The sequence below is a fragment of the Dermacentor andersoni genome, chromosome 1 (genome assembly GCF_023375885.2).
Source record: "Dermacentor andersoni chromosome 1, qqDerAnde1_hic_scaffold, whole genome shotgun sequence".
In the NCBI taxonomy this organism is placed as follows: domain Eukaryota; kingdom Metazoa; phylum Arthropoda; class Arachnida; order Ixodida; family Ixodidae; genus Dermacentor; species Dermacentor andersoni.
In genome coordinates this window covers 262,471,169-262,486,505 of record NC_092814.1, presented here as the reverse complement: position 1 = coordinate 262,486,505, position 15,337 = coordinate 262,471,169, and the positions used below count along the sequence as shown (strand labels likewise).

Here is a 15,337-nt window from a genome sequence, read left to right as displayed (position 1 = left end):
CCCCTTCTGGGCAAGAAAAATCTACTGTATTTATTTGGATAAAAAAAATCAAATTTCAACACAACGCAATTTTGATATAATGAAGCAAATCGCCAATTTTACCAATTTTGTTATATCGAGGTTTAACTGTATATAGCTAGGCCAGCGTGTATTCGTTCAAATGCCAGTCTAGCTCAATAGTTATTTTATCCAGCCATAAGCACAAATGGTAACTAAAGGTTTGCTTTAGCAGAATGAATTTTTTCCAGCTGAATTGCAATTTTGTTGCAACACCTCCATTTTCTGCTATAGTGCTGTCGTAGCAACTGTCTACTGATAAAATAGACGCACAATCTATCTAACTTAGGAATTCTATGAGCCACTCGCACACAGGGTATTCATCACACTTAAAAAGCTTTATTTCCACAATTTTGGACAGGAAAGTTTGTTATCTGGTCAATTGCTGAGGCCCTGGTGAAAAGAGCGTACCACTCTGCTTATTTGCTGTCCTGGAGGGAGCAAAGCCAAGCAGCTTCTGTGTATTCTGAAAAATAATTTTAAAAAATGCAAATTGGTGCACAGTTTTAATTTTGTCTTTCTCTTACCACAATACTTATGCTGTACTGCACTTTCAAACCTAGCCCATACTTCCAGGACATTGAATTGCACACGCTGCAGACTACACATTTAAATTTTTACTCTGCATTAAGTGAGCATTAAGAGGATTTACTCTGCATGCTTGAAAAAATTAGGCTTGCACACAATATACTCAACTTTTTTTGTTGTTATAAAAATAAGTCTGACAAATGTAAATTGGGTCAATGACAGAGATTTTTACTTGTCAATTATGCAATGGCCGCAGAAAAAAAAAATCTCCAACCACTGCTCACTCATACAACTGCAGGCCCTGTGAGGTTGCACTAACTGCTAACATGATGGGACTACTACAGAATGAATGTCTGCACCACACAAACATTTATACTGCCTATATTCATGGCTCTCTTTTCTCAGCCTGGTAACTCCGTACAAGTTTGGGAGCCATTCAAAATGTGGCACTGCAGTCGATCACTTTTGGTATTGAGCATTATGGACACAACAGGAGGCCTCAAAGTGAAATTTATTTGGGAATCTCTAAAATAAATGATGCTAAAATCCCCCCCCCCCCAAAAAAAAGAATAAAGCAGTCGGATGTGGTCTCGAAAACATTGGTAAACAAGAAGGCTACACATTTCACTACCAATGCACTGCAGGTCAGCACTCACCTGTCTGATGGACATAGTGCAAAGGATGTAAAGAAAGATAAAGGAACAATCTGTGTAGTCTTCTCCAGGCAGATTTCTGTGTGAGAGGCTCTGAATCCAGGAAATTGGCACAAATGGCAATTTGGCAACAACCCGGCCATCAAAGCTGAAATAAGCACATCATTGCCTTAGTTACATGGGTCTTGTACAGGGTGGCTCAAGATAGACCAAACCCAAAGCAAGTGAACACATGAACTATAAAGCAATATTCATACATGAAACATCATTTGCCTGGCATCCATTGCTCTACGAAGGGCTGGAAGATAGCAGTACCTGTATAGAATTGTAGAGATAGAAGAACTCGTGTAAGTAGGCTTTCTTTAATCAAAATGTTGTCTTTCATTTACTTGTATATTATCACCTTACAGTTCATGTGTTCACATGTTCTTCCCTTGCTTTGAGTTTGGTTTATCTTGCGTCGCCCTTTATAACATGTCTTAAAATGTGTCGCACACTGATCCCTTTTTTGCTGGAATTGTGAGGACATGACTGGCTAAAGCTTCACTTAGTGGCGCTACCTTCTAGTAACTCCTCTTTATCAGCTGGCTGACAGCCGCATGTTGCATAATACCCTCTAGAGTGTCTCCCTGCTCCATTGGCTTACCCATACCATGCTCGCATGGTCGCAACGCTGATGGCTGCATCACAAGGCATCAGACCTTCTTTGCTCAAGTAGTTTATCCATGTACAGGCGGCAAAGTCAATTGGTGCACCATGTTCCGAACCTTGAAACCAGCTGTTGCCAGCTGTTGCCTGCTGTTGCCACAAGATGCCATGGCATCAGCCTTTAATGCCACAACGAAGCTGCAAGAGCGACCCACCAGTAAAGGCGCAGTAGTCTTGTTGAAGCACCATTATTTAAAGCCGGATGGGCCAAGCTATTAAAAGAACAGGCTACAAGGTTCGAGGATGGGACCAAGAGTACTTTGTTGGCAGGGGGCCTTCTGAAAACTGCAGTGTCTTTTCTTTTATGTTTATTTACTAATCAGCCAAATTTGATTAGCCAATTTAATAGTTCTTGGTCTAATGATGCAAGTTCAAACACCAAACTGTTCTTTGCATTTCAAAACTGGTGTGAAATGCAGAAGAAAATATCCAGCAGAGACACACAAGAGTGCTTACATGTGGGAATGCGAAAGCATTATACCGTTCGTAGATTTCTTAACGCCACGAACGCGCTCGTGTTGTACACGCATGACGTGGCGCCACCACCTCCTCCCCCCACACACACTAGGCCACATCTTTAGTCAGCCAGATGGCTGCGACATGACGTGTGCAATGATGCAGGCACTAGGCACACCTTTAGTCAGCCAGAACCGTGGAGCCACCGTGGCGTTGGGGAAGCGTGCTCGTCTCGCACCCCGGAGGCCCATGTTAAATTCTCACCCAGACCGACATTTACGAAATCTTCTTTTCAAAGCTATTAATTCACTTTGTTTACAGGGACCTCCCTGAGAAATTTGACGTCGATCTGAGCATTTTTTAACGCGTTTTTACTCTGCACCGTCGGCCATTTTTGGTACCATCTGTCGGTCAAGCCGATGCCGACAAAATTTTTGCGTAATGGGGCATATAATGCTTTCGCATTAAAAAACGGTGAAGCGAGTGTGCTTGTGCGTGACACAATAAGTGACTTGTCTAAATGGCAAACTTGCCTACCATGTAGAAGTGACAAGGCTGGTGTAACTGTTGGCTGATGCTAAGAGGAAGCAGCTGCATAATGCTGTAAGCATGAACAGTGCTCACTGGCTTAGGGCAGTGATAAGTACGATTGACCTTGGCAGCAGCCAACAGTTGCTCCAATGACTTGTCACTTTCACACGGCTGCTAAGTCAGCCCATTTCGTACAGTTGTTTGAAACACCCTTTCAGAGTACTGTTTTTATGCATGTGAGACGCACGCTGACTGAATTTTTCTTTCTTTTTTTGCATATTTTGTGCTACTACAACGTTGAAATGCCAAGAAAGTAACTAAGAAAAATGTGAGCTGTAACCTGTTCGATCTGACGTTTTCAAACACGAAGTAACATATGGCATTTGACCAGTAATTACAACTTTAATAATTATTATTTGCAAATTAGCTAATTAAACATAAGCAATACTCCAGTTTTGGAAAGATTTTTGCTAAGTTGTTGGCTCGTGTATCTCGTAACCAGTTTTTAAATATAGGTTGGCCAATGTTAGCTAGGACACTTTGTATTATGCTCAGATACTTTTTAGAATGTTAGTGCTCATACTTTTAAGATGAGTTGTGCTGCTAAAGCTTCACTACTACTGGTCATCACACCCTTTACTATCCTCAATGACAGTTTCTCAACCTTTTAATTTGTTTTTATAGCAACAGCCATATTTGCTGGCAGTACATCCACAATAAGAGTCCACTTATACAAAAGGTAAAATACTGTACTGATAATTTTTGCATGACCAGTGCCCTAGAATAAAGCCCCTCCATCCACACGCCACTGCCGCTGTGGCGCATGGATGAAGGGCTTTACCCTAGAAAAGAGTTGCCTCAGTGTCGAAGCTTATCACATGAGTGACTTGCAGGGTTTATTTTCGCTTAGAGGACAAAAATTCAGGGGTTTTCAATAGGGATGTGCAAATAGTGATCTTGGAGAACAAATTGAATACGAATCGAATAGTGCCAGAGGCGAATCAAATCAAATATGGAATGCTTTTCAAATGGTTCTCAAATAATGAATAGCCATTATCAATATTAATATGAAGCGATGTCACATCACAGTATTTCCGAAGTTAGCAAGTTTCTGTCATTACATCGTACTTTATGAAGCGTTTATTAAAAGCACAAATGGATCATTAGGAGCAAACAAGTGTAGTTCCTTCACATGCACACGGCTCTTCAGAAAGTGCAAATGATCGCTGTACAGCCTGAAAAATATGGATATCCAAGTGACGTAGCCTGCTCCACTACGCAAGTTTTCATGTTTTATGTCTATTACTGTGGGGCTGTAAATGCACAGTACTTTTGCTCCAATTGAAATATTCGAAAAGTATTAAAAGAATATTCGCATTTACGAATAGTCACTAGTCAATTCTAAGACCAAATCGAATAGTATACTATTCGAATACGAATAGTATACGAATAGTATACTATTCGATTTGTTATTCGAAAGTTCTGAATATTTGAACACCCCTAGTTTTCAAGGACCAGTTTGTACACATTCAAAGTTGCAAGTGATTCTATGAAACATCATTTTGAACAAAGAATTTAGACTTTAGTGTATTCCCTTTTGCTTGCCCCCTGTAATTAATTGCCTAGAGGGGAGGTCATGCCCACCAACACGAAGCTGTTGCTTTCTCTTTTGATTCCAGAAGGGCACAGTAATGCTACCTCACAGATGAAATAGCCATCCTAAGTTCTTTATTGATTGGAACATTGAGAATGCCACCTGCTCTGGAGACTGCATTGCATGCTATACGCTGCACTATCATAGGAAAGTTCGTTTAAGTTTTCTACAGCTATCGCAAGGTTAACAAAAGCTTCACAACCCCCTAGAGCTCAGTGTACAATGGGCTGTTCCTCAAGCGGTCATAAAAAAAAATTTAAAAACTTGTCTGAGTTCTCTGAACTTGTTTCAAACAATTTCAACTGCACTTGCATTCCTGAAGAAATGCGTTGTATTCCATAAGTCTCTTTGATGGTCACTTTTAATGTGTTAATAGTAAGACAGTCGTGGGTGGTTTTTGAGTACTTTCTGCCCGCCACTTCTTGTTCAATTGACGAGGAGAGCAATTGTCAAGTGCTTGAGAACCACTGCATGTGGACTGTGAGGACAAACATGCTGCCTACATTGCAGCTGTTGAATGTGGATTTAGTGCAGGGTTGCAGGCACTGTCTGGTTTCATCTTGACATAGGTCAAAATAAAGGCTGTCTTGTCATGTGCAAGTGTAGGCGCATACAGCAATGCATTGAGCTTTTCTGGCCTTTTGCAGAGTAACTGTACTCGTCTTTTGGTGCATCTGTTCAGACTCCCAATTATTCCGACTTCTTGGCAAATGTATTTCATAGACTAAATTCAAGGTTTTTCAAGGCTCATCAAAAATTACAGGACTTCCATGCCCTTGAAAACATGGTTCCTAAATTCAAGCGTTTTCAAGGGCCGGCATGGACTCTAAAACTGGGCCATGAAAGATGTGTGAGTGCACCGTTGTTGCTTCACACAATGACTCCGCTTGATAATGCTTCCTCTGTGCTCTCCTGTGCCAAATAGTGTTGTGCACATGCTGCTTTTTCCTGTGGAAGGCCCTTAGTTGTAAGTCTTGCACTTGTTCACTTTCTCCCTTCTGTATGTGCGAATTGTCTGGCTTTTCCTTTTGTTCCCCACGTGTCAGTGTCCGTCTCTTGCCAGTTCACAGTTTCTTCACAATAGATTACCCGTTTGCAGAAACGTATATTTCTGCACAACCCTCCAGTGTGTGCAAGCAAGCTGTTGTGAAAGAACTGCTAAAAAAACGCTTCAATAATGCAGATTAACTAATGCGTTAACCATTAACTACAGAAGATATACAGTCAAATCTCATTATACTGGAATGGGTTATAATGAATTAATGGAAATGAAAATGGATGAAAAAAGTGGATGCGAAGGTTACGGTATCGTTCCCCACCTGCGGAAAGTTGTTTTTTCATCCACTTTCATTCACATTAATTTATCGTTTCTTTATTTCATTTATTAAGCACAAGTAATTTCCCCTATGTTGTTCTCGGTGTCAGTGTTTGTTGGCTTCTTATAATATGACTCAAATAATGCAGACACTTTGCTGGCGTGACACCACCTAGACACATGTCCACAAAAATACAGGTGCATGAAACAACATTGGCACATTAAGGCGAAATACATTGCTATATGCCACCATAACATGGCGGAGACAGCTAGCTTGCACAACGCTAGTGCTGTTTGACACCACAGCCTCGTTGGCTTTTACAAAAGAAAAGAAAAGGCCATGCACTCACATTGAATTGAACATGCTGAGAAGTGCTGTAAAGGCAAAGCCTATTGCAAACATTGACTTCATTTTCACCTGCAAGCAGACAGACAAGTGGTTCAAGCCAAGCGTTACAGCGCCAAAATAAGAGATGGAAACGGAAGATCGCTCACGAGTGAGAGGTCCCTGTTATTGTTCTTCAACTTCTCTTCTTCCCGCTCTGTATCATACACAATTATTAAACAACAAAAATAAAACAGTGGTAAAGTGCAATCAAGAAAAATGAAACCCTTACCTATTTTCTTTTTCTGTTGTCGGGCGGCTGCCTCACCGTGGGCCTCTTTTTTCTTTTCCACTGCAATAACGAACATGCTGCTGTTAATTGCCGATAAACGAGCATCACGACAGTTCGTCACCAGGTGCACTCCTACGATGATTGACTGCTAACAAGCGGACAAACTTGTACTACATACGCACGTAAAAAGCGCACTTACGTCGTTTGCTTTGTTTCTCCACTTCGGCCTTTAGTTTCTGGTACTTGTCGGTTCTGTACACCATCAGCCATGTCAAACCTTCAAGGAACAGCAAAAACCGGCTTTGAGCAGACGCAAGGGCAAGCTTCTCGCGAGCAAAGCTTCGGCGCATACCGACCACGCATGGCACACGTCGCTTCAACTGTTATGGTGGATTCCGTATGCTGAAACATAACGTACCTTCGCTCAGCAAGGCCGTGAATATGGAAATTACGAGTATTAATAAGGTGTCTGACCACATTCTGGAACCAACCCTTGACCAGCCGAATCAGCCTACCAAAACGGAAACTGTACAGAACGTAGCAAGTAGCAATGTTTTACAATGTTTACATTGTTGCTTGCCAGGTAATGTTTCTCGGCTAAGGCCGCTAAGGTCTGTGCGCCGCCGCCGGCGGTGCCAGGGGTTTGCAGACGCATTGACAGACAGTGGCACCACAGAACATTCTGGGCGGCCCGGGAACCCACGAGCGCTACACTAAGGAACGAAAAAAAAAAAGAAAGAAATGCTACAATCTATGAAATGAAATTTTGCGAACATGTCAAGTTTAATGCAGGCATAAATAGTTCTTTAACTTGAGTTTAGTTTGGGATTTAGCGGGGTTTTTGGTTTCGGTGGTCTGTACTATTACTAGCCCATACATAAATGCACATCCACCCATGTTAAATAAGCAGTGGGAGGCATGGCTATAGTGAACTAGAAGGCTTCTAGAACACCATAGCATGGCTTGCGGACGAGGGAAAGGAGAGCCATGTGGCTCTCCTGCCAGTATAGTAACGTCGCTATGTCTCCTGCATAGAGTTACTCTCTCCTAGACCAAGCCCAACGAGCCGCTCGCGCCAGTGGAGCCCTGGACTAAGGGCCCGCGGCGACCACGCTCGCCTACTTTTCTCCTTGAAAAATAATATTTCTTTTCTTCCTTCCATAGAGTTTCATATTCTTCCTTCCTTCCTTGGTTTCGACTGTATGCCCTCGTATGCGTCAGTGCTATCCGCCATAAATATGCTACAGTTTTCCAGGGTTTCTAGTTCACTGTGTTAACTGTAGATATGCTATCCGTATATCCCCTGCTTGCTGCTTGCAGGGGAGCACCGTGCAGGGGAGTGCAGCTCTCGTAGACACTAGCGCCAGAGCATGGCCATATGGGCCATATATATGGCATGGCTCGCATGGCTGCTATCATAGAGTTTCTCACTATAACACCTAGAGGGTAATCTGGCGCCACCGTCTATGGAAGTTTCTTAAGGGGGCACCGTGCCGTCATGGGAATGACGGTATACACTCTAAGAACAGTTTACACCCTTTGGCTTGCCCCTTCTGCCACACAAAAATAATCGTCATCTGCCTTGATGCGTTTCCTTTCTTTATCGCTGCGAGCCCGGAACTTTCCAGTAACGAACGGCACGCGCGTTATCAGCATAGAACAGTTTACACCCTTTGGAGTGCCCCTTCTGATAACGCGCGTGCCGTTCGTCACTGGAAAGTTCCGGGCTTGCAGCGATAAAGAAAGGAAACGCATCAAGGCAGATGACGATTATTTTTGTGTGGCAGAAGGGGCACGCCAAAGGGTGTAAACTGTTCTTACACTCTTAAAACGGTTGCATCCTTTGGGGTATATATTTGTCCCACAACGATAATCGTCATCTGCCTAGCTTGCGTTTCCTTTCTTGAAAACTCGGCGCTCGCTACTTTCCTGTCGAGAATGCTGCGTCACACTGATAACGCGCGTGCCGTTCGTGACTGGGAAGTACTGGGCTCGCTGCGTTAAAGAAAGGAAACGCGGGCAAGACAGATGACGATTATTGTTGTGGGACAAGATACGCCCCAAAGGGTGTAAATTTTTCTAAGAGTGTAGAGTGTATGTGTCTGCGAGGCTCGTGTTGGCTGGTGTTGTAAGAGGCTTCGTCTAAAACGTGGATATGGCTACGCAAATAACGCGTTTTCAAAGTAAAATCTTCATAAAATGTTTCCATTCACGCATATTAAATCTTTACTCACCCACGATGCATGACCAAGCGAAGAAAATCAAGAACAGACGACCAACTGTTTCAAAGCGAGCGCGAACCTTGTCGTATATCTGTCCTCCAACTTTAGCAGCCCGCTGATACTTTTTACGTAACATATAATCGTACACGCAATAACAAGTTCTCATAGTTAAACAAAACATGTTTTCGTCTAATAATAAAGCTAACACAGCTTTTCACGTGCTGTTCTAGTAGAAAATGAATGACTGTGACAGACGGAACGGTACTTACCAAGCGCGTCTTCAAGGTGGGCCGCCGTTCCTGCGACCCGGTCGACGGAGTGGAAAGGGGGGGTAAGCGTTATAGTGCCCTGGTCGTTCGAACGCTTAGGGCCCAAAAGCGTTAGGTTCACCCAAATAGACGCTAAATAATGGTTTGGCTTGGCTCCGTATATTATTTTTAAATAGGTGGCGCTAAAGCGATGAACGCTACGAGAGCCCTGAATCGGTGCTTCCGTTCTGCCCGTGCGGTCTTCGCCTGTGTCTGTGGCTGTAGAGAATTAAGTGATTGTAGCTGTTTGATGTCATTAAATGTGAGAGCTTGTGGCGAAGTGATTGAGTATGGCCGTAGTGGTTCTGCCCATGTAGTGTTTTGCGGACTTCACCAGTGCCTGTGACTGATCGTGTTGCCCAATAGCTTTGTGGAAAGCGACGTGGTTTGTGTGGATGTCATCGCAGCTTTTGCCAGCTCCTGGGTGGCCCCTGTGCCAGTTATTGATGGCGTTGCCCAGTAGCTTTGTGGAAGTTGATGTACCTTGTGTGGATTTCGTTGCCGCTTATGACTGCCTTAATTATAGGTGGTCACGCTGCTTTTTGAAGCGCGTCCGAGCGCGAGAAACTTCACCGATTTTTTTGTAAACAACGTGGACGTCTCGAAATGTTAGCTAGAAATCAACTAGCAGCAAGCCAAGTCTGTATTTTGTGGTTTTTCGAGCTTATGCTCATGCGAGCAGCAGAAGAACAAAAGGTCCGTTACATAATGTCAGTTCCATAAAATCAGCTTTGCCGCAATACAGTCATGATATGCGGTGAAGCATACGTAATGTATTGCGGTAAAGTATATGAAAAAGTAGGCAGGGACCACTGCGTTACTGGGGCGATTTTCTTGTATTATGGTCATGGCCGTGCACGAACAAGGAAAAATCACGGTCGATGCGCATGGCACAAACCTTGCCAAAGCTTCAATTGAAAAAAAAAAAAGAAAGCGAATTGGAGTGGGTGATGCCAAAAACAAAGCCTTGACTTTTGTATTATCAAAGCAGTTCCGAGAATAGTCAATCATATTCCAAGCTCCTGCATTATTTGATTGCTTAAAGTATATGCATATATTGTGCACCAGCCTTAGCACCAGCCTTAGCACCATTTCTAATGTACCTTAATTATGTAAGTTTAATAACACGTGGCAAATATATAATTTGTGCTGTATGGTGTTGTGCTGTTTATAAGCTGCTGCTTTCATGTGGTAATGTGTACATTAGCTGGAAGAGTTGATGCATCCTCCTTATAGAACTCAGTGAAAGGTGAACCACCTGTCAAGCCATCATTGTTCTTGCGGTTGTACACCAGATTTCACAAACATGGGGATAGTTATGATATAGAAAGACTAGCTGAGGTTTAACATATCCACATGCATGCACAGGAGTGCGGGAGTCGACCATCTATCTCTCTAACTCAGGTTGAATGTGCATACTTGAGTAACGTGTAACGCTTGTTTGGTGTCAGGTTTCTTTTATTGTTAGCCTAGTTTGTGTGTTTCTCCCATTTGTAGGTTTTAGTGTGTGTTGCTGTGTATGTAAATAATTGCTTCCAGAGTGGCTTTCTTGTTGCTAATAAATTTAGAGAAGGCAGCGTTCTTCATTTTGTGCATCAGACAGCAAGTGAGCATGTTTCAAAGGATGTTGGATTTTGTTGCCATAAGCAGCAAAGAGGCATAAGCATATAGACTGCTTGCTGGAGGTACTCTTTATAGCATTAAGGATATTATCATGCTGATAACTCTGTGCACAATAATTAGAAAGATCTCATCATGTCTGATATGTCTTCTTGCCACCATGAAATCTTGTCAGATGCATAACACGGGACATACACCACAGATCTTGGCCAACCATTCTCATTTGTGGTCTCGACCTCCTACCATTGAGCAGACTGGTCCAAGAGACAAAACATGCAACTTTTATCTGATTAAATGTAGTGCATGTTGCACAAAATTAGATGTCAGGTGTTATTGTTGACACAGATACATATCTGTGAGCCTCATAAACTAATGTCAAAAGAAAGAGAGTAATACCCATGAAATGCACTCTTGGTAGGATGGCAGGACCATTCTCTTGCAGAGTTAAATAACAACCATGCAGCAGTATCATGATATCAAGCTGAACAATAATTCACTCCAAGAATAGGTTTCTTCATGCAACATTGCACTGATAGTCTTGAAATACAATACCCATTGCTAACAGAAGGCCTTCCAAATTATGCATGACAGGAGGGCATAATTTAGGAAGCAAGAATGAAAACGGAGCCGGTTAACTATGAAAGTTGTGAATGCAACTCTGGAGAAGTTAGAAAAATGAACCAAATGGAATAGTTTAAAAGTAAGTGGTTTAGAGGCAAAAGGCCATTTTATTCCATGCCAGAAAAGCAAGCAGAGCTTGAAATGCTTTCCACATACATACCTTCAAGGTGCATGTACAGGGTCTGTCCTGAGAGTAATGTCAGTAAGGCGATTAAAAATCATTTATTGAATTTGTTGTTACAAAAAGTTTAAAAATCTTCAAATACTCTCCTTTTGCGTCAATACATCGGCTCCAGTGAGACTTCCAGCTCTCAAATGCGTTGCGGTAGTACTCCTCCAGAATGGCCTTTAATGCTGTGGTGCTAGCTGCTTTGATCACGTCCACTGTCCCAAAATGATTGCCTTTCAGGGGTGTTTTGAGGCATGGAAACATAAAAAAGTCGGGGGGGGGGGGGGGGGGGGAGCCAAGCCTGGGCTGTACGGGGGCTGGGGGATCGTTGGCACCCCTGCTTTAACCAGGTGGTCGGTGACGATGAAGGCACTGTGGGCCAGCACATTATCGTGGTGCAACTTCCAGTTGTGTGAAATGTCCGGCCGGATATGTTGAACCCTGCGTTTCAGTCTTTCGAGGACATCCACATAAAATTTGGAGTTCACAGTGGTTCCAGGTTCTTCAAACTCATGATGAACCAGTCCGTGGATGTAAAAAAAAAGAAACGATGAGCATGATCTCAATCTTTGATTTGCTCATCCTGGCTTTCTTCTGGGGAGGGGATGAGTGTGTGTGCCACTCAGATGATTGCCTTTTGGTCTCCAGGTCATATTCAAATACCCAAGTCTCGTCTTCTGTAATGACGTTGTCAAAAAATTTTCGCTCACGTTTGCACATGTTGAGATTTACTTGGCACGTTTCCACGCGGCGTGACTTTTCGTTGTCAGTGAGCACTTTTGGAACCATTTTTGTGCACGCCTTCCGCATGCCGATATCGTTTGTAACAATTTCATGAACTTGAGTTTTCGGAACGTTTAACATGTCGGCCATTATACGAACACATAATCATTGGTCTGAGTTCAACAGTTCCCTCGCTCGTATCACATTGTCAGTCGTAGCGGTCGTGGATGGCCATCCAGCGCAGTCCTTGTCGTCGCCCTCTTCCCGGCCTTCCAAAAGGCCTTGTGCCACCGAAACACTTGCCAATCTGACAAGGCATGTTCTTTATAAGCAGTCTTGAGCATAGTAACAGTTTCCGCAGCGGTATTGCCAAGTTTCACACAAAACTTGATCGCAAATCTTTGTTCTAATGAGCGCTGCATTTTCACTTGCACAAGAATAAAAAACAGCTCTCACGGACAGGCCCGTCCAACACTCTCCAATGTTCGGAGCACACTGAGTGACGGACCGCTGCTTAGCTGGATTCCGTCACTACTAATTTCAACCAGTTAGACCGCTCTGACATACAGTCACCTCACAATAAATTTACTGACATTACTTTCAGGACAGACCCTTTTTAGATATAAATGTTGGGAACCTGGATGGAGGTGAGGGACATGTACAGTAAAAACAAGATGTATAAGGTCAAAAATTAATTCTTTTAGTCAGAAATTGGTCAGTGGTGTCTGGCTTCTCTTGATCCCTGGCCCTGGATGGTGAATACAAAGTACATATATATATATATATATAATTGTGTACAATCAAGCATAGAATCATTGCCTTCTACCTGTGCTAACGTATGGGGCAGAAACTTGGAGGTTTCTTGGAGACAAAAAAGGACATTGTGTTGTCATGTTGGAAAGCACTTTTCCGGAGGAGGGTGTGTCAGCCACTGACATAAATTTTAATGAAATTTATACCAATATAGCTGACATAAAATGTTGAGCTGTCACGAAGTTGAATCAGTTTGGTTTGACAACAGTCTCAAATGATGTTAAGGTGGAAAAAGGTCTTCTTTTATGCGCCTTCTCCAGTGCAAAACACACAAGCTTAGGGAATCCATTTCAGAACCATTGTGTCGGAATATAAATCATGGCTTCATGTTTCAGAATTTCTGCAGACACACCTTGACAGGCTGGGAATCAACGACCAATTCCTTGCTGCCAGCTCTCAGACTGTTGTACACTTCCTGCAGGAGCATAATCTGGGAAAATGGGCAGGCTTTAGTATAGATCCAGAAGTTCTATACAATTCTTTGCCGCAGGTGCGTCCCTTGCAGTTTGTTAAGGACTGCATACACAATCAAACAGGTTAGCTGGAATTTGCTGAAAGGTGTAAAATTCTTGTTGCAAACTTTCTGGAGCGTCTTGATTTCTATTTAAGGTCAATTTTGGTCTAGTGGGAAGGTAAAATATGTGTCCAGAATGCTGGCATCTGCATAGGTTCTGGTGTTGCACCAGTGCTCAGTAATATTTTAAGTTATGTTGACCAGAAAATAATCAAAACCTGAGTGGGCTTGCTCTTAAAATTTTCAGATACGTGGATGAGTATTTGTTTTTCATCAGCAAATGATAACTTTTGCAGAGCTGTCATCGAAGTACTGAAGCTATTTAGAGAACAATAGCAAGGTTCCAACTTCACTTTAGAAGTTCCAGAAAAAATATGTGCTGCAACTTCTTATATCAGGCTTACTTTTATGTGGGATCACGTATGCTGGGGATATCAGTTGAGAACTTCTAAGCCCCTTCTTGATTATAGGTCTAGCCATTCAAAACTTATTAAGTACAGTATTGCCACTCACACAATTAGAGATGCCCCAACCAAGAGCTATCCTCACCTTATCCTTGAAAGTGTAAGGAATCTGGTGACAAGGCTTAATGAGGCAGGTTATTCAGTTTCAGTGGCTTTTTTATATTGAAACACGTTAATTAAGGAACTTAAGGTGCAACCAGGGTGGAAGAAGCTTAAGGAGCAAGAGCGGAACAAAGTTGCCATTATCCCCTCTATTAATTGTCGCACAGGCAGAAAAAGGTGGCTTCTAAGTTCCAGGAGAGGATTGGGTTTTCATTTAAATATAAGCTGAAGGGAATATGTGAAGCAATAAACAAGCACATTCTTCACAACAGGTGTCTGAGCAGGGAGGACTGCAAAGTGAAATATAGCATACAGTTTGTCTCTTGCGCACGAAATGTTGTTTATTCGATTCCTTTTTCTTGAAGCCTACAAAATATATATCAGTCAGACTGGAAGGTGCTTAAACATTCGACTAAGGAAGTACCATAGTTTCTTTAAGGGTTTTTGCGCATCCACACCTTTCTGTGCATTGTTGCAGCATTGGGCGTCATCCAGTTTTTGAAAGTACTATTCTGCTGTTCACACACGTGTGAAAAGCTCTCACATGAATTAATGGAGGCTTATCACATTAGAAAGAAAAGCTCACTAAGTGTTAGCCAGCCATCCATCTCGCTGCAAGATAGCGAGGTTGCCGTGTTAGATCTTAAGTAAAGCCACTGAGTTGCATTGTGCCTTAGTAATTGTTTTTTTACATTGATTAATCAGCCGTGACATGTGTGTTGCCGTCAAAACATGTTCATTCGGTGATGTGAAGGTTGTTTTGGTATGTATCTGCATATGCTAGGGGGCCGGGTGTTGGTCACGTGATGTGTGTTATATATTGGTTGTTTTCTTTCAATAAACTTCATTTTATAGTGCTGTATCCTGTCCCATTCTATTACTTTTGTCGGCATCTGTCATGCAGTAGCTGCCATGAAGCTTCAACAACTTGTCCAATTTTCTGTCGTATTTTCTATCGTATGGAGCATTAGAGTTACGGAATGGGTGCCATGGTATATGTGTATGTGTGTGTGTGTGTGTGTGTAAAGGTAGAATGGTGGTAAGGTGGGGTGGTAAAAGTAAAATGAAGAGATTTTCACATCATGACTAGTCTTTTTAACACATTTACCTACAAAATTAAACATTCTGTTCTTATTAAGCACCTTGTACATAGGTATTCATATTACTAATAATCTTCCAATGCAAATGCATATCAACTTTTTGAGTAATGCTAATAACTGAACACATGGCTTTTTGTGCTGCAAGTTTTCTTGGACTCCTGC

General features: G+C 42.4%; 1 protein-coding gene across 3 annotated transcripts; it reads right to left on the bottom strand.

Moving 5' to 3' along the window:
• Positions 1-376: 376 nt before the first annotated feature.
• LOC126548154 (calcium load-activated calcium channel) lies at positions 377-7,131 on the bottom strand. 3 transcript variants are annotated; one of them, XM_055063752.2, is made up of 8 exons: positions 6,994-7,131; positions 6,876-6,921; positions 6,719-6,796; positions 6,520-6,579; positions 6,398-6,444; positions 6,253-6,320; positions 1,242-1,386; positions 377-523 (listed from the first exon to the last, which is right to left on the bottom strand). In XM_055063752.2, the coding sequence occupies exons 2-8, from the start codon at positions 6,880-6,882 to the stop codon at positions 428-430; spliced, it is 501 nt and encodes a 166-aa protein (XP_054919727.1). In that variant the 5' UTR covers positions 6,883-6,921; positions 6,994-7,131; the 3' UTR covers positions 377-427. The 3 variants fall into 3 exon arrangements, with proteins under 3 accessions (XP_054919727.1, XP_050052236.1, XP_050052237.2); XM_050196279.3 differs by lacking the exon at positions 6,876-6,921 and having other exon boundaries at positions 6,938-7,126; XM_050196280.3 differs by lacking the exon at positions 6,994-7,131 and having other exon boundaries at positions 6,876-6,947.
• Positions 7,132-15,337: the final 8,206 nt, after the last annotated feature.

Coding starts and splice junctions, on each gene's coding strand:
- LOC126548154 (XM_050196279.3), bottom strand. CDS start 6,998: ATGTGGTCAGACACCTTATTAATACTCGTAATTTCCATATTCACGGCC. Junction 6,580..6,718: donor GGAGAAACAAAGCAAACGAC/GTAAGTGCGCTT, acceptor TCGTTATTGCAG/TGGAAAAGAAAAAAGAGGCC. Junction 1,387..6,252: donor CTCAGCATGTTCAATTCAAT/GTGAGTGCATGG, acceptor TGCTTATTTCAG/CTTTGATGGCCGGGTTGTTG.